General features: G+C 39.7%; 1 protein-coding gene and 1 pseudogene across 1 annotated transcript in view; one reads left to right on the top strand and one right to left on the bottom strand.

The window, feature by feature from the left end:
- Nucleotides 1-6883, top strand: part of LOC136857289 (modular serine protease) — a 177436-nt gene extending 170553 nt beyond the window's left edge. The window contains exon 11 of the mRNA XM_067135826.2: nt 5696-6883. Within this exon, the coding sequence (XP_066991927.2) occupies nt 5696-5709 (14 nt within the window). The 3' untranslated portion in view covers nt 5710-6883. The remainder of the gene's footprint in view (nt 1-5695) is intronic.
- A 7392-nt stretch (nt 6884-14275) lies between these two features.
- On the bottom strand, nt 14276-16368 carry LOC136857288 (mitogen-activated protein kinase 1 pseudogene; annotated as a pseudogene).
- Nucleotides 16369-24214: the final 7846 nt, after the last annotated feature.

Below are 24214 nucleotides of genomic sequence, written 5' to 3'. Positions count from 1 at the left end.
AAAGACTAGGAAAACAACAGATAGGGAATCTGCCACCTGGACGACTGCCTAAATGCAGATCAGTAGTGATTGATGATTGACTGACTGACCTTTCTCACATCCTTGTTTCTCAATCTGTCTTTCCTATCATACTTCTTCAATATTTAATTTAGTTGGCTTGAATTCTACTCTCCTCTCTACTTGTCACTGTACATTTTGTGCACTATCTCTTTACACTTCCTTATTCCAGACAAGGTTTCTTACACTCTGGTAGAATGTGTTGCCCTGTTGCACGATCTTGCTAATCTCCATTGTACGTTAACAGTGAACAATAATGTTATTGTTTTACAACCCACAAAATACTTTTACGGTCTTTGGAGATACCGAGGTGCCAGAATTTTGTCCTGCAGGACATATCAGTAAATCTACTGACACAAGGCTGATATATCTGAGAACCTTCAAATACAACCGGACTGAGCCAGGATCGAACCTTCCAACTTCAGCTTGGTGTTAATAATAGATCTACAGTACAACTGATATGGAAAGTCTATGAAGACTCTCGTATGTGAAGATGAAGTGTCTTGATCCATCTGTGTTTTCATGCAGTCTCTCCCTCCCTGTTGCTCCATCCATTAATACTGAACTAGTTTACCTCCTAATGTATATTCCTAGCCTCCTTAGCTTCCTGTCATAAATTTACAATACAGAAGTGGATCAAATATAAATTAAGGCTTGAAACTGGAGCAGTGAACTGTAATGCTCGTCAATGCAGCACAGTCTGCAGGAGTGCTTGGACATGCTCTACACTGCACATTTCTTTCTAAAGTGGCCTCTCTTATTATTCTAGCAGGTGAATGTGTTAAACCTGCAGACATCTTGCATAGGTTATGTGCATACTTCTGTACTGACACACTTCTGAAGTCTCAAGTATACAAGGCACAAGTTCTTTCGAGAAAGCCAAAGCGTACCTTCTAACCTCACTTGTGTATGCTGTCCCAGAACCAGCATTATGCTGCAGAATATTCTGAGAGTTCAAGACCTTGTCATGACAAAACAAACTATTTTGTACAAGTGTGCACTTTCGAGCAAGGTTAGAGATGCAAAATTCCTATCCTAACCGGCCTGCTTCTACACGATTAGGCCAAACCCCACACTGTTGCTGCTACAAAAGCCAAGTTAGAAGAAATACACTGGAAAACTCTGGATAATCTTCCTTATAGTCTACATTTGCCACCACGCCACTACCATTTGTTTGGAACTCTGGGAAAGAAATTTTCCACAGAGCAAATTGCTGCATGATTTGGGTCACATAGCTAACAGCTTGCATTCAAGAGATAGTGGGTTCGAACCCCACTGTCGGCAGTCCTGAAGAGGGTTTCCCATTTTCACACCTGGGGCCGTTTCCTTCTCACTCCTAGCTCTTTCCTATCCCATCGTCATCACAAGACCTATCTATGTCGGTGTGCGTGAAGTACACTGCAAAATATATATATATCCAATGACAAAGAGGTACACGACTTTGTAGGTAACTGGCTATGTACCTGTCCAATGATTTTTATGAAGAAGGAATTAAAGCTTGTAGACATTGGTGGAGGCTATGTAGAAAAATAATTTTGTATCAGTACACAATCTAATGTTTTTTTTAAATGCCTCATTTATATCTGATCGACCTTCATACCATACCAAGGTCATGATCACTTACCAGTTACTGGTTAGTTGTGGACCAAAAATAGTCAGTGCCAAGTATACGGTAGTTTTGGGTCCAAGAAAATTAATCAACAATTAATTAGGTCATGCCTGACAAATTATTCTTCTAAGAGTTATTAATTTAACAGCATTAGAAAACCATTTTATACCTTCCTCACATAACAACTGAATTGACACACTAAAATATTCAAGCAAAACTTTACTTGCACACAGATTTATTAGTGCACCTTATTCCATGCACAAGTCTAGAAGCATTCCAGTCAAAGTACCATTACTCCACAGCCTTTCTGATGGTATATTAATTATTTTAATTATTTACAGATTGCAATTATACACCCAATCCATAAAAAAATTTGATAGATCAGATCCTAGTAACTATCAGGGAATTTCTTTGCTAGATATCACCTATAAAATTCTCTCCAAGATCCTACATTCTAAAATTCATGACGAGCCTGATAGTGAATTGGGTGAATATCAGGGTGGTTTTCGTCCAGGACGAAGTTGTCCAGATCAAATTATCAGTCTCAAAGGGATCAAAAAACATCAACGCATTAGGAGCAAAAACTTAGTGATCACTAGGGCCTGGAAGGTGATGACATGTCTACTTTTTACTGAGCTGTCTAAAACAATGCTGAAGCACATAAAAATTAAGAGAATTTTTTTAAGTTTGTTAGATTTTTGGGTCATATTTTAGAGAAATCGGCCTTTTAAGGTCTTTTTTTTTTTTTAATTTAGTCATGTCACAGCTTTATATGAGGGAGTTACGTCTCTCAGAGTTAAGGAAAAGCTAGTAGCTGATACAAGATAATTTAAAATATTGAAATAAAATATTTCAGTATTACTATTAGTAGTAAAATATATATCTTAGATGCAGAAAGGTTCTGGGGGTAGGTATACAGATATTCTTGTTTTCGTCGCAAACCAGTTATTAGCGGAATGGAATGTTACCTGTTCTGTTGACCAAGGTCAACTGTAGCAGGGTAGAAAGGGAAGGGGTGGATATTCTTGTCTCAGTTCCCCATAGTTCACAACGAGAGATATAAGTTCATTGCTGCTTTCAAAATGCCTAAAATAAAACCCAGTGTGTCAGTGCATTTAAAACAAGTATTATCTGACTTTGGTGACAATGTGTTTTCTACCGATGGAAACACATTGTTTTGCAAACTGTGTGAAACTAAAGTAGCTGCTGAAAGAAGATTTACTGTAACACAACATATCGGTCGCGATAAACACATTCGTGCTCTTCAGCGTGTTTCAAATAAACCTGCAACTCAGCGCTTACTGCCTTCAGTTGCTTAGACTTCCAGCAAGTCCTCAAAGTTCAGTAAAGAATTGTGTGATGTATTTGTATCTGCAAACATTCTGCTGTATAAACTCAACAGCCCAAAATTACGTGGATTTTTGGAAAAACTTACGAATCAAGAAATACCAAACAAATGAACTTTACGTAAGAATTGTTTGCCGCACTGTTACGAGGACACATTAAACAAAATAAGATCTGAAACTTGCAGGAAGAAGATATGGGTGTCAATCAACGAAACTTCAGATGCTATGGGGCGTTATATAGCCAACGCTGTGATCGGAACTTTAGAAATGCATACACCGGGTGAAATATTTTTATTGACTGCCAAAGTATTAGAAAAGACCAATTATTCTACCATATCAAAACTGTTTGATAGTGCTATGTTTCTCCTGTGGCCTGAGGACATCAAACATGAGTATGTACTTTTATTTTTAACTGATGCTGCACCGTAAATGGTAGGAACAGCTAACTCATTGAAGACACTCTATTCTAAAATGGTCATGTTACATGCATTGCCCATGGACTGCACAGAGTTTGTGAAGAAGTAAGGGCTCTTTACCCCAGTGTAGAGAGGCTCATAGCGAACATTCAGCAAGTTTTCTTAAAAGTACCCTCGCGAGTCGCACGTTTCAGAGCTGAAACTCCAGACATTGCATCACCTCCACAACCTATCATAACACGCTGGGGCACGTGGTTAAACGCGTGTATGTATTATTGCGAAAACTTCAAGTTAGTGAAGGAAATAGTGCAGAGTTTTGGCAGTGAAGAAGCTGCAGCAATAAAAATTGCCCAGGACATGTTATGTAAACCAAACATTAAATACAGTTTGGCATTCATAATATCAAATTTCGCCCTATTGAAAGCAACAATCACATCGTTGGAGATAACTGGCGAAGAAATGGTTGATTCCATTTCCTTAATCAACCAGGTGGAAACTAGTCTTAGCAACAATCGTTGCGAAATTGCTGCGGATATTTCATCAAAACTGAAAAAAGTGCTGGACAAAAACACTGGGTATAAAACTTCAAAATCTTGAACATTCTTTCTGGTGATGGGACTTAGGAGGATTTAGCAGCAAACGACCTTCCTCACATCAAGTACGCTCCGATCACATCAGTTGATGTTGAACGCAGCTTTTCGAGATATAAGAACTTGTTGGCTGATAACCACAGATCATTTGCATTTGACATCAGAATGACATTCGTAGTGCAGTGTAACTCAGACTAAAGTGAACATAACCTTTTGTTAAGTGCTAGAAATCTATTTTGATTGACTTTTCAGTTTGAGCTTAGGATGTCATTTTTGAAATATAGGTGAGTTTATAAATAAGACCATTTTCTCCATTTTATAGTTCATTTTTCGAATTTTTAGATCATTTATTATAAGTCATTTTTAAACATTTTAAGGGCATTTCTAAAATTTTTTACGGCATCAACATCCGGGCCTTACTGATCACCATCGATGCTTTCACGGCCCGTACTTATAGACATGATACTGTATAGGCTTTTGGGCTTATGCCGTGTCAAGAAAATAAGGTCAGCAGAAGAAAATCTCTACTGTCCATGAGAAAGGCCTCTTAAACAATTATTTTTGAAATTTAGATGTTAAAATAGACGTAGAAATGGTACGTTCATTCATCACCAGATGGCTCCCCGGACGTGGCACAGCGCTAGCGTTCGAAGCGGAAGCTGACCGAACCATCAGAAATCAGTCTAAGAGGGTCATATAACATGTACTTAACATATGACATTGACAGGTGTATGACAATTGACACAAGCCTGGAATGAAACATCTGGCAATGAGGAACGTACGAATTTGGAAAACACCAAGACGAAATAATAGTGAAGGGACAGGGAAGGGAACAACCTATGTAAATCCTTAATGGCTGGCAACCAGGTATTACTTAATTGATAGCCAGTGTCCCTGTTGAAATTGTTAGAATTTCTACGTATTTCAACAGCTTCCCATATAATCCTGGACCTGTAGTGTCTAGTGTGGGTAAGAGCTCGAGCATCTTGGAACATGACATCATGACCCGACAATAGAGCGTGCTCAGCTATTGCCGATTTGTGTGGCTGGTTGAGACTAATATGTTCGTGTTCCTTGATACGGGTACCAATGGACCGGCATGTTTGGCCGATGTATACCTTACCGCAAGTACAGGGAATTTCGTATACTCCAGGATGAAAAAGTGGGAACAATTTGTCCTTGGTTTTACTCAGACTGTGAGCAATTTTAGTAGCGGTGCCAAACACAGTTTTTATATTGTGTTTGCGGAGGACCTTGACAATTCGATCTGTGGTGTTGTGAATGTAAGGCAAGGAGGCAGTTCCCTTCACTTCTTCCTTCTGTAGCTTTGCTTGGTTGTTTCTCTGGGATGAAGGACTCTATCAATCTGCAAATCGCTGTAACCATTACCCTTTAACGTGACTTTGAGCATGTCCATCTCCACCTGGATATTTAATGGCTCACAAATTTGTCTCGCCCTCCTGGCGAGTGTTGTGAGAATGCCTTGTTTTTGTGCTGGATGGTGGTGAGAATCTGCATGAAGATAGCGATTTGTGTGGGTAGACTTACGATAGAGTCTCAAGTTCGAATAATGCACACCTCTAGTATCCAAGTAGGTGTACATTCTACAGGATGGCCACAAAGTCCCATTACCCCTTTATAAATGTCAATGTAAATTGTTTTTGTTACATGTTTCAGATTGTGTGAACTAAAAGATGGCTGATACATCCAATTACAGTATTGAAGAACGTGTTATTCCAAGTTGTTGGGTACATAAGATAAATCAAACAGGTAAGACAATTGCAGAAGTTCGTGCTGACTTTTGGCCGCGGTTTCAACGAGATCCTCCTCCAAAACACACTTCTGTGATGGGAACATAAACTCTTTGCCGCAGTATATCAGGATATCTTAATGAAGCCCTTGGTCGTGGTTCTCCTGGCCACCACGAAGCCCAGACCTTTCCACATGAGACAATTCGCTATGGGGGCTCATAAAGGGTATCGTTTCACAAAACCGTTACAATACTACTGACAACCTGAAAGATGCTGAGAGACAAGCTTTCACTCAAGTTACGCCAGCAATGCTCCGAAGAATGTCGCACAGCACTTCGCGGTGTATTATCCTATGAGAATGACGATACACAGACTGATTCTTTGGACAAGTAATGGTTCATATCTCAAGAAAACTCCTCTAGGGAGCTGTTATTCATGTTATTTAAGTTTAGGGATTTATGTTGATTAATTTAGGGGTAACAGGACTTTGTGGCCTCCCTGTATTAGATTACAAATTATGCAGGGTTATTCAGCTATGACCACCCCCAAATGTCGTGAACAGTTTAAGATACTGACATTCTGTTTTCACTTTCGTTAATGGTATTAAGGGGTTCATAGTTGAATATGCAGTACTTTTCCAAGCTTTTGACAAAATGTATTGGCTCACACGTTTTCATATGAGAACATTATTTCACGCAATAACTGCCAATGATATACTATCAAGTTTACAGTCGTAGTTACTGCTTGCACTACAAGAGGATTGGTCTCGAGATTCTCGCGAGAGGCTCGAGATCTGCGATCTGCAACGTCAGTCTCGAGAGTCTCGAGCGAGAGCGTTGCCCATCACTACTTCTGACCCCAACTTTGCAGGTTCGACCCTGGCTCAGCCTGGTGGTATTTGAAGATGCTCAAATACGTCAGCCTTCTGTCGGTAGATTTACTGGCACACGAAAGAACTCCTGCAGGATTAACTTCCGGCACCTCGGCATCTTCGAAAACAGTGTAAAAATATTAGTTAGTGGGATATAAAAGCAAATATTATTATTGAGGTTGATATTAAGAAAAAAATAATATGAAGTACCCAAATTATAGAACGTAAGGTATAAATGTATGTAAAAGCAATAAATGATTCGTAAAATAAATTTCCAGAGTTTCAATTATTTCTTGCCAACAGTTTTCTTTTACGATTATCCAATAATTTCACAGATAAGTGTAATTTTGTACCTCTTCAATCAGTCTTTCTTCCTTTCATCTGCCTTCCATGATAATAAACACAAAAACAACTAAGCAATGTAATGTGCTCAAAGGTTGGTTGGATCCTCAACAGTTCCGCCATCAGCTGTCATAGATGGCCTAGGCATCACTGAAGAGGCATACTAGGGAAATGAGGAGTGAGGTAGTTTCCCGCTGCTTTCCTCGCCGAGCCAGAAGTTGCTATTACATATCAGTCTGCCAAGCCCACTGAAATGCATGCACTAACTGACCCTAAGAGCAATAGCTACTGTATTGAGGTAACTCACAAAATCTACACAAATAAAACGACTGTTTGCTAGATGATATAGATGTTGATTCCCATAGGGAATCTGAAATATTTGTCCCGAATGAGTAAATTTATAATACCAATATAAATGGTCCGTTATTGGACATTATAAATTTTCCAGCTAACTCATTCCTGGTTGCCAGCGTTTCGCCCCCCGGCACTAAGTTGGGATTATCAGTTGGTACCTAGCACACCTACCAAGATGCTGGCTAATGTATACCGTGGAGGCCACTGCATAGGCTACTTGGAGCCACCGGCAGTGCCAATGCACTATGAGAGACTGTCTTGCCACCAAAAACTGATGCCTGCTTGGCCATCAGATGATATAGATGTTGATTCTCATACGGAATCTGAAATATTCGTCCTGAATGAGTAAATTTATATTATATTCAATTTTTATTATAAATAAATTTATAATGTCCAATAATGGACCATTTATATTGGTATTATAAATTTACTCATTCGTGACAAATATTTCAGATTCCCTATGGGAATCAACATCTATATCATCTGATGGCCAAGCAGGTATCAATTTTTGGTGGCGAGACAAAGTCTCTCATAGTGCATTGGCACTGCCGGTGGCTCCAAGTAGCCTACGCAGTGGCCTCCACGGTATGCACTAGCCAGCGTCTTGGTAGGTGTGCTAGGTACCAACTGATGAGCCCAACCTAGCACACGAGGGCGAAACGCTGGCAACCAGGAATGAGTTAGCTAGAAAATTTATAATGTCCAATAAGGGACCATTTATATTGGTAGTGTTTGCTAGATACCGGACCAAAAATGGATATAAATACATATGTTAGTACATGTTTCAGTCGGTGACATCTTCAGCTAAGTATTGAATGGTGGAAATTAAAAAAAATTCCATTTAAGGAATAATTATTTTATAGTTAAAGTCAATATGGAACAAACATTTGTAGGACAGACTGGGAAGCCGTCTGTAAATGAATGTATTCTATGGACGGCCTAGAAATACATCATGGGGACATGAACATACTCTCAGCCACAGTACAGAAACATGCTCGGTTACAACAGAAAGCTATAAAATATGTTCGAACTTGCCACAAGCTTCGATAGAGAGGAAGAAACCAAATAGGTAAACAGAGCCTGGATACCTGTATTCAAAGCAGCAAAGGTAAAGAAGTCGGGTGCTCACAGGAGCAAGGACCAGTTGGAGGAAAGTACAACCAACCAGCGGCCGTACAGCCTGAGCTTCAGTCCATTACTGACCCTCAGAGAGAGCGGATCCTTGAAAATGCCAGGCACATTTTAAAGTGAAACATAAGGAGGTATAATCCCCATTCGATCACAACCTACAAGCCTGGAAAAATTCTATATTCTTCGAAATCCCAGGCCTGAAAGCCTAAGCTGATATGTCTGACACAATTAGCTGGTAGCATGAGGTGATGCATGACAATATCACCACCAATCAATGATACCAATGTCCAAGAAAACAATACATGTACCCCAAAGAAACATTACTGTATTGAACAGAGTTGCTCAGCTGGGCGCCCGTTAGGCTAGTCCGGTATGGCTGGGCAGGCTTGATGTAACTGCGGGCAGCTTACATGTTAAACATACATCTCAGTCGCAGGAGAGCAAACACATTCCGTACAGCAAAGGAATGCTGTTCGATTGTGACTACAGAGTTTTCCTTGCACCATTTTCAAGGAAACATCCGTTGTTATTGTTTCCGTTCTTGTATTAGTCCCAGGTGGAGTGGATGTGGTGTTTTCTTTTATTTTGTTTTTGTTGAGAAGTTCTTGAAAGTGTGTCTCCCAAGTTTCCATTGGCACTACATTCAGCTGTTTGCATTTTCTTTGCCTGAGAGCTATGAAGAGGTCTGATGCTGCCTCTATTGCCATCTTCTTTCCTTCTTCAGTATGTTTGTTCCGTTTCCTCATGAGTAGCCGTTTGTATGATCTGCAGGCTACTGCATACGTCTGGAGTGCCTCTTGGGATAGGCTTTCTTTCGCTTTGTGTAGAAGGATCAGAATTTTCCTTCTCTCTTTGTAGCATTCGGTAATGAACCAGGCTTTTCGCATTTCTTCCTGGCTGGTACAATGGCTCTTTTAAGTACTTCAGTTATCTTGTCTGCTGCCTTGTTTAGATCATCTTTATCTATCTCTTCCTGGGCATTGTCTAGGTCCGCTATTGCGTTGTTCAGAATTTCTAGATCAATTTGCCTTGATAATTTTGGCAACCTTGCCTGTTTGTCATCGTCCCAATTAAGGAGAAACTTTGTTGTGATTGAAATATGTTTTCTCAGGAGTGTTTTTGATCAAATAAACAGAAAATTCATGCTACGAAAACCAGAAAACACAATAGGCACTTGTAATCTAATCAAAACTTTCAGCAAGAACATACTGGCATATAACGAAATTCAGATAGATGACTTGATCACAGTCTCCAAAACCATAAGACAATCCAACGAAGTGCTCCAAGGCGATCCAATAAGCCCGATACTCTTTAAGGTTAAGACATCGGACATACCGAGAGCAGTACAAAACCCAAACATCTCTATGAATATGTACGCAGACGATATGGTAGTTAGAACAACAGACGCAAGAACACTACAGGAGGCAATCACCGAACTAGAGAACTGGGCAAAAGAGAATGAATTTCATATAAATGAAACAAAAACTGTGCAAATGATATTTTGGTAAGGAAAGAGGATTACCGGAAAGGACTACATAGTTCTAAACAATTAAGAACTAGAAGTAGTAACCCATTTCAAGTACCTAGGCGTTACACTGCAACCTTCAGGATGCATTTCAGTGCACAAACCAAAGACAGAGCAGTAGCAGCAATAAAAGCCATCTACAAAATTAGAAACCTAACAAACCTCTCATTGGAAATGGCTAAAAAAATATTCAAGGCAAAAATCATATCAATACTGACATATGGAATATCAATCACCTGGTAGCAGATAACAAAGGAGGACATAAAATTAATGGAATCAGTGAAAGCAAGATTCCTGAAAGCAGCGTTAGGGACTTCAAAATATGCACCATCAAGACTAATATACAAACTAGCCAATGATACTCTCCTCATCGAAGACTTAAAGACACCCCTACTCCCATCCACTAGACCAGCAGAACACGTGCTCAATGAGAGAAAACGCAAAAGAGAAGAAATCTGGATCAAATTCTATAGTACAGATGCAATGATTTACAGAGGCTGGACCAAATCCAACCAGAGCATGCAAAGCGCCATCACAAGACTCACTATTCACGGATTCCACCACAAACTGTGTAAGGCAAAACACTTCCAAGAGCCAAACAGTCAGTGCATATGCAACTTATGTGACAAACCGTGTTAAAGATATCACTTCACGTACTGCAAGAATCGAACTAGATCACTGAACAAGTACAGTAAGGAGATCCGACTTCCTAAAACTTCATGCACATTCGTGCGCTGTTATTATACATACATATATATTTTCAAGGAAATATTGCTTAGAGTATAGCATAAAGAAAGATGCTATAAGCACAAGAATAAATTTTCTTTTTCAAATATTCGTGTTTTATAATGAGTTTGATATTAACATAGTTATTTTATCAGATTTAATTTTTATTATCAAATTCACCCTCCAAGTAGATAAAAACCATATCTATAGTTGATTTGTTTCTGAAAAAATGCATCCGTGAGGGCCTTTTGACACCACGTGCTCTCTTTTTTTTTTTTTTTTTGAGCAACTGTACAAAGATATAGGTTTCAAATTTCTTGGATGGGAATGACAGAATTTCGACCACGTAAAATCCCTATTATCCATTCAGTAAAATGTAATACATAATGTGAAAAGGTTTATGCTTAATTTTTCTCAGTGTTCTAGTGTTTTGTGACCCCCTGTTCCGTGAGTTTCATGAAGTAGTATTTAAAATCTACCAACCAATTTTATTTGAACATTCCCTACAACAGTATCTTCCAAATGACCACGTTTCGCTTTGTAGTGGCATTCTACATTATACCTTTTCAATGTAACAGACTGCCCCTACAGCAGGAAATTTGCATGGTCCACTGCTAGCAAAAAATGTTCTTCCCAGTGGCCCTCTGTAGAGATTTTTTATTAGTTTCTGCCATCATTTCAAACTCTGGTATCGCCGCAATGATCTAGCTTGACTAGCAGGCCTTCACTAGGCACTGACCATCCCAGCCTGTGATGGGACAAAATGCCCGGCATCAGCACCTCTGGTATAGAATACAATCTACAACACGTAATAAACAACCAATCTCTATTATGATGAAACTTGCACTTGCAGGCACTAAGAACAAAAAAAAAAAAAAAAACACAGTCATAACGTGTTCACCTTTTTTGTTTTTTTCTTCTTTACGATTTGCTTTATGTCACCTATAGGTCTTTAAGCGACAAAAGGTCAGGGAAGGAAGCAATCGTGGCCATAAGGTACTGCCACAGCATTTGCCTAGTGTAAAAATGGGAAATCACAGAAAATCATCTTCAACCCTGCCAACAGTGGGGTTCAAACCCACCATCTCTCGAATGCAAGCTCACAGCTATGTGATCCAAACTGGATAGCCAACTCACTGTCTTAAATCATGAAAAACTAGCTCTAACCATAGTCACCTCTGTCTACATGTACCTCTCTTACTCTCTACTGTTGAGTCCTTTCTCCTAGACAACCTATACTCCTCCATTTGCCTCATATGACTCCACCACTGAGGCCAGGTCATGTGCAGGGCTTCATTCATAGAGTTCATTTCTACCTCACCCTTGATCTATTCACTGCCAAGCATCCTCTTGCTATTTTCCCCACCTGCGTGTTACAGCAATCATTCTTGCCACTTTCATGCCTGTAACTTCCAATTTACAAATGATATATCCTGAATTCACTCAGCTTTCACTCCTCTACAGCAGAATCAGCCTGAAAACAGACCGATGTTACAATAATTTTGTCTAGGAGCTCACTTCTGTCACACATAATATTGTTGATCGCAACTGTGAGCTCATGTCATTAGCTATGCTACTCCTTGATTCAATTTCACTTGCTACACTATCATCCCAGGGCAAAAGAGATCCTAGGTAATTGAAATTAAATTTTTGACTGTGTACATAAAAGAAATACACCTTTTGATTTAATTTTTCCTGTACATTGGTGGAGGATACTATTGCTCAAACACAACTTTGGGACACAAGTTAAAATACAGGTTTGAAAACAATATATCCTTACTTCTGTTAAAAATAAATACACCTTGGATGCAGGGAATTCAGTGTGAATAGAGTCCAAAACAAATCCCTTCAAACAACAATGTTCACAAATTCCTACCAAAAGCTACAGAGAAGCTAACCTGTGTTACCCAGCATTCATCATAATAATGAATGGGTGCCGATTGTCCAAGAGTTTTACCCCACCACCCACTAACACCCTAAGACGTCAGGTATGACATCATCCCTCGGCCACCAAGTAAACATGGTCGCCGTGTGCTCTCCTAGTCATATATAGTGTACTGTTCAATGTTGTTTATGTCAGGTAATTGTACAAACACACATTTTCGCACCTCTACTCATTCCTTGTACCCTAATGATCATATCTAATAGCATTTGACGGCACCTACAAATGAACTGGCGATGGTCTGTTTCTCTACCATAACCCTTATTTGCAGAATATTACAGTAATGGTATTTTTGGACCCACTATATTTCTTTCTCTTAAAGCTCAATGTAGTTTCACAAATTAACATCCTGTGGAACTTTTTAGATCAACATAAAAGAAATGGCTATGCATATATTTTTTCATTTAATTTTTCAAGAAGGTTGTGTAAAAAGTAACCTTTCAGAAATAATTTTAAACGCTCAGCTGAATAAATCTAAACAATCGCATAGCTTTTGAAGGAAGATGCTTGTAAAATCTTTTTTTTTTTTTGCTTTACGTCGCACTGACAGAGATACGTCTTATGGCAACGATGGGACTGGAAAGGGCTAGGAGTGCGAAGGAAGCGGCCGTGGCCTTAATTAAGGTACAGCCCCAGCATTTGCCTGGTGTGAAAATAGGAAACCACGGAAAACCATTTTCAGGGCTGCCGACAGTGGGGTTCGAACCTACTATCTCCCGAATACTGGATGCTGGCCGCACTTAATAACTTTTTTTAATGAATTAAATTTGCAAAACAACCCAGCTGAATAAGTTTAAATATCCTGATATTTTTAGAATGTTTCTCTGCATAACCAGTGCAATAGGCTTCTCAAAGGATTGTTACCTACTGAAGTGAAAAAGTGTAAGCTATATGATCCTAAGTGTAATTATTTAAACACAAAACACAAGAACATGCTTAAGGTATAGACTTCATGTTAACACCAGATACATTGCCATTCTTTTTACAAGATTTGAAGCATGCACAAGTCTTTTCATTAATGGACTACAAAAATTCTTCATTAATGAACTACACAGACACCAGTACCAATGACAGCTGTCATTCAGTTTATCATGCCACAATGCTCTAGTTTATATCTCGACATATTAAACAGAGTTCATCTTCTTCTGACCTTTTCCCTGTTACTTTGGATGGATTTAGCCCATTTTACAGCTGGATGCCTTTCCTGTCTCCAACCCCACATGCAGGGATGTATTCACTACTGTGTGTTTCTGTAGTGGTTTTGTAGCTTGATGTGCTGATGTAAATGAAGATTTGTATTAAGATGAACAAAAACACCCAGCCACCAAGCTGGAGGAATTAAGCAGACAAAATCTCTGACCTGACTGCAAACTGACCCTGGAGCCCACTGAACCAAAGGCCATTCTGTTGACCATTCAGCCATTAACTCTCACTTATATTTTCTTTTAAATGTACAGCTGCTTTTTAACTTGTAACGTATAGGCCTATAATTATACCATACATTTATGCAACCACTAATACACTAATGGTATGTGGAAGTTCCGTTTTAAGGAAAATAAGGACCAGAAGAATTACTACAAGATATAAATTAACTCCCCATAGTCTAATACTTCACTTCGTTTTGAGTAAAACTCTTATTTTGTGATCAATATCCAACAATATCCAGATATCATAACATTAATATTATCATAAAGACACAGCACCATATATTACATAATCACTAAAATACACTATCTGAAGATCATAAATATTAGGCCATTTGGTCACTGTTTTTTTTGTTTTTATTTATTCGTCTCGCACTATCGTTCTTCAATTACTCACTCACACAAAGTTCACTCTGCAACATGCACAACATTTTTAAATCACATGGTTATGCTTTAAGTTCATCAGCAATCATCAAACTATACATTAGTAGATAAATGTTAAGTGTAATTAGCTGACTATCAAGAATTAATACAGTCACAATGCCAAACACAACCACCTGTTGCATTACATTACACATCACATCAGAGAAATAGCACAAGAATACTGCATGCACATTTAAAGAGTAATTACACAATCAAAACTAACCTAGACATAGAAAGAAAACTTCACACAGAAGCTAGAGCAACGTTACACGGATGTACTTCTAGTGTCCGTTTCTTTCATTAGAGTGCATTAGAAAGGAATGGGGAGAGGCGACAGTTCACGATTGACGAAATAATACTTGACACGAAGAAAGATCAAGATCATGAATAGAGATTAGATAGTAAAATATCATTGGAGACTTATTAATGAGTTGATTACTTGCTGATGAAAAATTGTCTTCCACAGTTCATGTGCCATGACACATATTGAACACTTACAGAAGCAAACACAGATGAATGATTTAATAACCAATTTGTAGCACATATATGGAAGTGAAAAATAATCCTACTACATGCTACCGTCTTGACTCATTCGATGCTTGAAACGTGCAGTTTCTTCAAATATGTATTTCTTAAGGGTTTCTTTTGGTAAATCATCAAGCTCCATAGCAAAACGGAATGGTTCTTCTGCAACAGGTTCATCACCAGGATCGTAGTACTGCTCTAAATAAGGATGAGCTAAGGCTTCTTCCACCCCAATTCTGTTGTGTGGATTAAAAGTCAACATCTTATCAAGTAGGTCAAGAGCTTTTGGGTCTGCATTAGGAAAAAGCTTGACCCAGGGAACCTTGGGTTTATAAGGAAGAGACTTCAAGTAACTACGCGCTTTTTCATTAATTATGTACTCCAAGTCTTCTGGAGTTGGCGAGCCCAAAACTCCCAAAATATGGTTAAGTTGGTCCAAGTAGTGTTTACCTGGGAACAGGGGACGGTTGGACAACATCTCGGCTAAGATGCAACCAACTGACCAGATGTCAATTGATTTAGTGTAACCCTTGGAATTCAACATAATCTCAGGTGCTCGATACCATCTTGTCGCAACATATTCCGTAAGAAAACCTGTATGGTCATGATCTGGGTCTGCTACTCTTGCCAAACCAAAATCACATATCTTGAGATCACAGGTTGTGTTTAAGAGAAGGTTACTAGGTTTTAGGTCTCGGTGCAATACATTCGCCGAATGGATATATTTCAGTCCTCGAAGTATTTGGTACAAGAAATAGCAAATATGATCATTGCTAAGTCTCTGTGCCTTCAAAAGTTTGTACAGGTCTGTTTCCATTAGACACTGGACAATATATACATCTTTCATTTCATCAACTGTTACAGACCTGAGAATGTCTCGGATGTCGATGATATTTTCATGTTTGAATCTCGTAAGAATTTTTATTTCACGCAATGTCCTTTGACAATAAGTCTGGTGTTCAAATGGTGATATTTTCTTGATAGCCACTTTAGTCTTTGTCTCATTATCGTACGCAGAAACAACCATTCCATACGCTCCTTCACCAATGTAAGCAAGATTAGCATAGCGCGGCCCTACTTCAAACACTTGACCATGTATGATTTCCGCGTTCGGATTGTCCACAACTTTAGAACCTTCAACCGCCATTTTAAATTGTACACTAGAAGTAAAATCTACATATCAACAGTTTACCTAACCACATTAAGAATTCCTGCCGGCGATAAGATAACGGTTGGAACACATTGTGCAAGTAGAAAGGTGTGCCGCGACCGAAGAAAACAAGTGACTGTTCATCTACCCTCCAGCGCTGTGACGTCAGATACCCTGATACGCCATGATAACGCTGAGCAGCGCCACGACGCAGGATTGTACATTGCAATTGGGCGTGCCTTAAAATCCAAGAGGATCGAGACGGCGGTGCTTAAATCGTAAATTTAATGTTTTTTGTGATTAGCTTTGTATCGCGGGTAGTCGTATCATTTAACATATACTGCTGATGTAATCCTTAGAAGAATTTAATTTAAAGAATGCTTGTATCGTCAAACTCCGACTCCTTGGCCGAATGGTCAGAGTCCCGGTTCGATGTCCGACCGGGAAGATTTTAGCCACATCTCATTAATTCATCGAGCTCGGTGGTTGGGAGTTTGTATTCGTCCTAATATACCTATTCATTTACACGCAATAGTGAATGGGTTATATCTCCCCCAAGCAGAGTCGGCATCAGGAAACGCGTACAATGCGGTACCGTACCGGTACCTATTGTGAAACAAGGCTTACGGTACTCCACAAGCTATCAGCTTGCATTCGGAAGATAGTGGGTTCGAACCCCACTGTCGGCAGCCCTGAAAATGGCTTTCCGTCGTTTCCCATTTTCACACCAGGCAAATGTTGAGGCTGCATCTTAAGGCCACGGTCGCTTCTTTCCCACTCCTAGCCCTTTCTTATCTCATTGTCACCATAACACCTATCCGTGTCAGTGTGACGTAAAGCAACTTTAAAAAATTGGTAATTATGATGATGATGATGATAATAATAATAATAATAATACTGTAATAATAATAATTCAGCCCACAGTCATTGATAACAGAATGTGAAGTCATTTCTTTAATGTGCTAGAGACCAACAACATCCAGATGTTCCAGATGTTGCATTTCAACACATGCAAATGCCACCAGCTAATAAATGTTATTGGTTTTACATCCCATAAACTACATTTTTATGTTTTTCAGACACACCAAGGTGCCAGAATTTTGTCCTACAGGAGTTCTTTTTACGTGCCCATAAATTTACCAAGCCGGCCGCGTGGTGTAGGGGTAGTGTGCCTGCCTCTCACCCGGACAATTAAAAATCCATAATCCTCCACTGACCAGAATTCAAAACGCGAGGACGAAGAATGAATGGATGGATATTAATATAAAACAATCAGTGGATCTGACCCGCAATGCCCCACGTTCCCAGAAACTAACGTTAAACAATGGTATTACTGACCAATGGACTGCTCCTAAAGCACAATACTGAATCGATGATGCTTGTAATCTAAACGGGTCCAAAATCCAGGTCATCAGCCCCTCTTAATGGAACGTATCGCGAGGAAAGTAGAACCATGGTATTTGTCATGTTGCAGTAAAATCAAAAGTAGTGTAGACTCGCGGTATTCCACACATTATGGTACTACTCACAGGTAATGTAATGCGCACATGTAACACAGACCTATGGTGTTTCACACATTGTGCCGCTATTTACAGGCAACACAAACCTATGGTTTTCTTCACAAAAGTGGACTAACCACAGGGACTCGCACTATCCCGTGGTGTTCCTCACATAGTGGGTACTAATCATAGGCAAGGCAGAACCATAGTGTCGCTCATATAGTGGTACGAATCACAAGTACTGTAAAATGCATCCTGAGCATACACTGTCGCTACTAATCACAAACCTATTGTGTACCTAACATAGTGGTACTATGCGCAAGTATAAGCGACCCATGGTGTTCCCTGCGTGATGGTACTAATTACAAGTAGTATCATGGTTCTAATACAATCACCCCATTGGTTGCCCCTTTTAGTTGCCTCTTACAGCAGGAAGGGGATACCATGAGTGTATTCATCTGCATCCCCCACCCACAGGGGGTTGTGTGTTTGGTCTGCAAGAGGTATTTTATTTCCCTCAAGTCTGCTGGCAAGCTGGTTAGGACCCCCCTATCCGCCACCACCTGGGACGCGCAATGTGGGAGTATCACCTCTCCCCCCATTACTTTGGCTGGACCATTGCAAGGCAGCCTTCACACATTAATTGAAAATTAGCTTTCACCCAGTGTTACAATCCAGCACTTGATGGCTTTTAAGAAATAAAATATTTGAATGTACTGAAACTCAGAAATTTCATTTAAGGCATGAATGGATATTTAGTGGTTTATGAACCACAGATGGTTCTTAACCTCCACACAAACTACAAGAGACTAATGACTCTGCGGGAGGTCAGTGTTCATTTGTCCATCCCTCTTTTGTATCTAACACTTTTCAGCAGGTCATCAACATAGATTCTCCACATCAGCAGGCCAGGTGTGAGAATGAACAAGCTGCCTCACGATCTGAGGATTGTTCTATTATTTTTGAAAGAAATCCTCCTTTTGCCTCTTCTGACAACTTGCTATTCCTAATACAGGCAAGGGTTTTTCTGTCAGGGTGAATTCCCTTAGCCTTTAGTAGTACCCTACTTTATCTACAAGGCAGCAGCCTCATTTTCCACCTGCCCCATCGCGAAGGTACCACAAACCAGACTCTCCCTTTGTTATGGTTTGTGACAGGGCCCAGGTTGGCAGGTTGGGGCTGTACCTTAATTAAGGCCACAGCCGCTTCCTTCCCACTCCTAGCCCTTCCCTATCCCATCGTCGTCATAAGACCTATCTGTGTCAGTGCGATGTAAAGCAACTAGCAAAATAGAAGCAAATACAGACAACTGTAGTTGCAAATTATCTTAATATCATGTGCTTACCACCTGAAAACCTGCCAGCCTGAGCCCTGCAACAACAACAACAACAACAACAACATGTGGCCTCCGAAGAAGCCTGGTGCAGGTCTTTCAAGTTGACGCTGTATAGGCGACCTGCGTGACTGTGAGGACAGGGCCCTACCTATGATGAATTCTAATGATGAATACGACACACACACCCCCAGCCCCCGAGTTATGGAAATTAACCAAAGTTTTAAAATCCCCGACCAGGCCAAGATTCGAACCCGGGACCCTCTGAACCAAACGCCAGCACGCTAAACATTTAGCCATGGAGTCAGACGTTTCCACAAATGAACTATGCCAAGTCAGCATACAGATCCTATTTGGGAAACCTCGGTTGGCAGAGCTCAAAATGGCTTTAATTGATAATAAATCCAGATTTTAGTTATATCATTTGAAAATGTAAAAAAAAAAAAAAAAATTAATTAATTAATTTCATCGCATTATACATCTACTGCTGCGTGACCGTCTTCTTTCTAAGAAAGTGAAAGGACTTGTTGCTTGTCAGTGCTCCTCTTACCAAGCCCTGAGATTTTATGTGAGGACAATACAAACAATATAATGAAATTTATAATTTGATACCTGTCATCCAAAATACATATAAACCATCGCTATTTTTCTAAGAATAAACAATGCCACTGCAATCATTGTTTGTGCTTCCATCTACCAGTTCAACTAGAACTACACATTTGCTGCTTTGGACATTGTTTATTATGTGGTTCTGGGTTTGATTGTGCACAATTTAAGGCATCAACCATGGAAATACATTCAGTGCACATCGTACAATTTACATTAATTTTTATTGCTTAAAGAAACAACTTTATTTTTGCCAAGGTCCTTCAATTACAATTTGAAGAATTGCGCCCTTGGTCGTATGACCTACTGAACTCCTGCATTGTGTTCCCTTATGGAATTATACACAGTGTATCTAAATTCCTATTACTCATTTTGAGAGCGTGTATGGGGGACTGAGTACATAACACTTTGAAAAAGAATCCCATGTCCAAAAACATGGTTTTGCCATTACAAGCAAAACACTGCTCGTTTATGATTATTAAGATGATGATGATGATGCTTGTTGTTTAAAGGGGCCTAACATCTAGGTCATCAGCCCCTAATGGTATGAAATGTAATGACAATTCAAAATTCCAAATTTCATCCACTGACCAAAATTCAAAACTTGAAGAATGAATGAATGAATATGAATGTAAAGTAGTCAGCGGATCCAACTCACAATATTAAAAGTTAAAAATAATTCCAAAGTCAATCCAGTGACTTCAATTCAAAAAGGCGACAAAAAATGATTATGAACTTAAAGACAATCGGTTGATCTGACCGCAATGCCCCACCTGCCCAAAAACTAACTTAAAAGAATGATATACACTGACCAAGGGGTTGCTTCCAAAGCACAATCCTGAATTGATGATGCTTGTTGTCTAAAGGGATCCAAAATCCAGGTCAACAGCCCCTCATTATGGTACTTATCATTAGTGAAGTAGAACCATGGTATTTCTTATGTAGCAGTACTAATCACGAGTAATGTAGACTCGCTGTGTTCCTCATATTGTGGTACTACTAACACGTTATGTACTATGCACAGGTAACCCAGACCTAAGGTATTTCCCACATAATGGCCTATGAGTGCATAGGCAACACAAACACATGGCATTCCTCACATAGTGGTACTTGTTCTGGGGTTATCTGTGGAACGCAGAGGTGAAAGAAGATGCTGGTGGGAAATGCGTCTATCTACGATAGTCAGAGATTAAAGCTTTAAAATAAAGGTTATATTTCTTTTCAGAAATTAAATTTCAACAAAACTCTTCACTTGGTGAAAGAACAAGGTTTCAGGTACAGAGCAATTTTGGTACAAAACAGAGAAACCAAGAATTGGTAATTTACAATCAAGCATCAAGCTCATAATTTACAAGGTCCCAACATCGCACATGTGGGGTTTAGTTAGATAGACAAAGAGAGAAATCTCCCAAAGCACAATTTTCAAGAGCACTTTGCTCCGACAGTTACAAGTTACGGCCTTCCAAAGGCACCACTCAATTGTACACAAATATCTATTACATTACCACAAAAGAGCTTACATGCTCTACAAATTCTACCAAGGAGACAGCGCTCCTGAACTCTTACGGCCTACTCAAGGCAACCATTAACTAGTAAAAGACAGAAAAGAGAGTATCTGCTCAATACAATTACACCTTCAGGCCCCTCTAGGAACAACCTGCAATTAACAGTACCATATGAATTACTCTTTAGTTTACACAGGGGTATCTGGTACCCATTCTACTGGGCCTTTGTGAAAAAGAACAAGTTAAATTACTGGCCCAAACTCAAAAATGTATGGAGGCGTACACTTGCGCTCCTAGAAAACCAAGGTTAAAACTCTACTTGGGCTTGCAGCCCGATGATGCAGAGGCTAATCCCAAACTACTGAGGTGACTAGAAGGACAAGTTAATTTACGATTTACAAGAGAAAAACAGTTACAAAATCTTAGTCACCTCAAGATTAATTGAAGGGGAACTCGAGAGGGTAACGCACTCTCTATCCCCGATTTACAGTTTAAGACCTTAGGACTTACATGAAATTTTACTTGAGAAGGAAGAAAGTTTACATTGACTGTTACATAGTTAAAGATTGGAACCTTCCCATTGAATTCAGCTTGCAGAGATAACTAGAGAGATAGAAAACTGGTGGCCATTACGTGGGCTGATGTTCTGCCTGCCGAAGACCCCGTCTCCTCTCAACACACACACACACACACACACACACACACACTCTCAGTAATTCGGCGATCAACAAGACACGTTAACTCGAAAAAGCGACAGCTTTTATACCCGAGAGGAAGTTTCGAGAAGGCTCTGGACTAAATCCGGACACACCTTCTCATTTTATTGGATAAACAAAAAGTTACAAGAAACCTATGATTGGCTGAAAAATAAATACACAAAATTTCTGATTGGTCAGAAACCAAAGCTGGCGCGATGAGAAGGAAGTGTTGCAAACCTTCAAGTATCAAAAATAATGAAAGTCAATTCAGTTGAGAAAACCTATAAACACAAAACTTCTTTAAAACTCTAGTTATTCCACTTTGCACCAGAGTGCATGACATCAGCTCTTTAATACAGGCATCTATGGAGAAAAGTGTGAACTTCCTGTGATACACCAAAACGAAACAAAGAAATCCAGTCAATTTAGGAAACTTTAAAATAACGTATTACTCCATTATTTAGTAGTGACATCTTTTGATCAACATCCCAACTTCTTGTACTAGATGTTTCAATTTATATATGATAGATAGCGTTCATCAAGGCGCTTCATTTAAATGCACGGGGATGAGGTGTACCTCCCGGTACAGTACTAATCACAGGGACCCCGTACTATCCCATGGTGTTCCTCACATAGTGAATACTAATCACAGGCAACACCCAGACCCGTGGTGTTCCTCGAAATGCAGACCGATGATGTCCACAACCAGATGCTGAAACACCCCTGTGAGGATAGCCTCTTTTTTATCTCCTTGGAGTGTTCCAACGAAACCTGCACAGAGCGGAGCCTCGGTCATAGTGGCGGATACTATACGCAGGTACCATAAACCCAGTGGGTGGATCACTATGGTATTCCTCACATATTGGTACTAATCTACTCATGGTGTTCTTTGCATGACGACTAATCACAGGTAATCTCATGGTTCAAAATTCAGCATCCCTTGGTTGCCCCTTTTATTCTCCTCTTACAACAGGCAGGGGATACCATGGGTGTATTCTTCGTCTATGTCCCCCACCCACAGGGAATTGTGTGTTTGGTCTGCGAGAACTGATTTATTTTGCTTAAGTCCGCCGGGAAGCTGGTTAGGATCTCCCTATCCACCACTTAAGATGTGCCACGTGGGAGCATTACCTCTCCCCCTCCTCCAACAACGTAGCAGGTTCATGGACCGCTCATTTAAATATCCCATATCTGCTGTATCAGTGATAAGAGCAGAATACATATGTTGTTTCAGTGCTTCTGCATCCCCTTACAAGAACTTACAAGACCAGTCCAATATTACGAGATCCCAGTGGATTCTTAAGATTATGGCAGTGGCAGATATTCCGACTACCAGGTGATTGTGAGAGAGTGACTGAAACATGATATGCAGGTTCAATGTTTATATCGAAGTGGGTGGTCGCCACATAAAGCCACTTATATACTTGTATTTTGTTGTGTACCACCACTTCCCCTCCACCAATTACTACTCACGTTTGAGAACACCCTGTATGCCCAGTTTGAAAGGAAAGAATGGGATCGGACTAAGAACACTCCAGAGAAAAGAGGCTGCCCTGTTAGTAAAACATTCTAAGAATTAATTTTCCTGGTACTAAAGGTGATGCGAGGAAGATGACATAAGAGATTAACATACTCTTCATCTGATTGTAATATACCCTACAGAAGAAATCTGTTGTGTTCTATCACAAAAACATCAACAATGTTATACCGAAGGAGAGCACTGTCAGGGGCATAAAAATACCAATAAAACTTTATATCAGGGGCACTACATGTGTCTAAAGCTATCATGGAGGATTTGTGGTCAGTTACATATGGGAATAGAATATTTCGTGCAACAATAAGCAAAGATATATTTTGCCAAATATGGCTTTCACGGCCACAGATCGAAAAATCACAAATTCTTATTTGGTAACTCAGGGAGACTAGACAGTGTGGCAGTGCTACACAGTCTTCAAAAAGCATGCCAGTCCAACAGATGAGCCCAAATGGCACACCCTGTGTAAAATGCTGTATACATACATGGCATTAAAATCCAAAAGCTGTGATTTTTTAAGGTATCTTGCTTTTCAAATTTATACTTTAAGGAGAACTAGATGAAACAAAAAGACAGGCATTTGCTACAATAAGAGAAACATGCAACCGTTTTGTTCAGGATTGGTAATCTTGCTACACGCCACATGAATGCAGTACTGTGGATGAGAAGCTCATATAACTCCAGGGAAATTGTAGCTTCTTGGTTTAAATACAATCTAAACAAAATAAAAAAGGAATTAAGTTACAACACCAGAACATCCTATATGATTAATGCCATGCCTTACATTAGAAACGTTCCATGTGAAAGAACTTATCTGTACCTACGCAACATGTTGGAAAACCGACTGCATCCATTCC

This window comes from Anabrus simplex, chromosome 1 (genome assembly GCF_040414725.1).
Source record: "Anabrus simplex isolate iqAnaSimp1 chromosome 1, ASM4041472v1, whole genome shotgun sequence".
Lineage (NCBI taxonomy): Eukaryota > Metazoa > Arthropoda > Insecta > Orthoptera > Tettigoniidae > Anabrus > Anabrus simplex.
The sequence above is the reverse complement of the archived record's forward strand: the minus strand, read 5'-3'. Positions and strand labels throughout refer to the sequence as shown.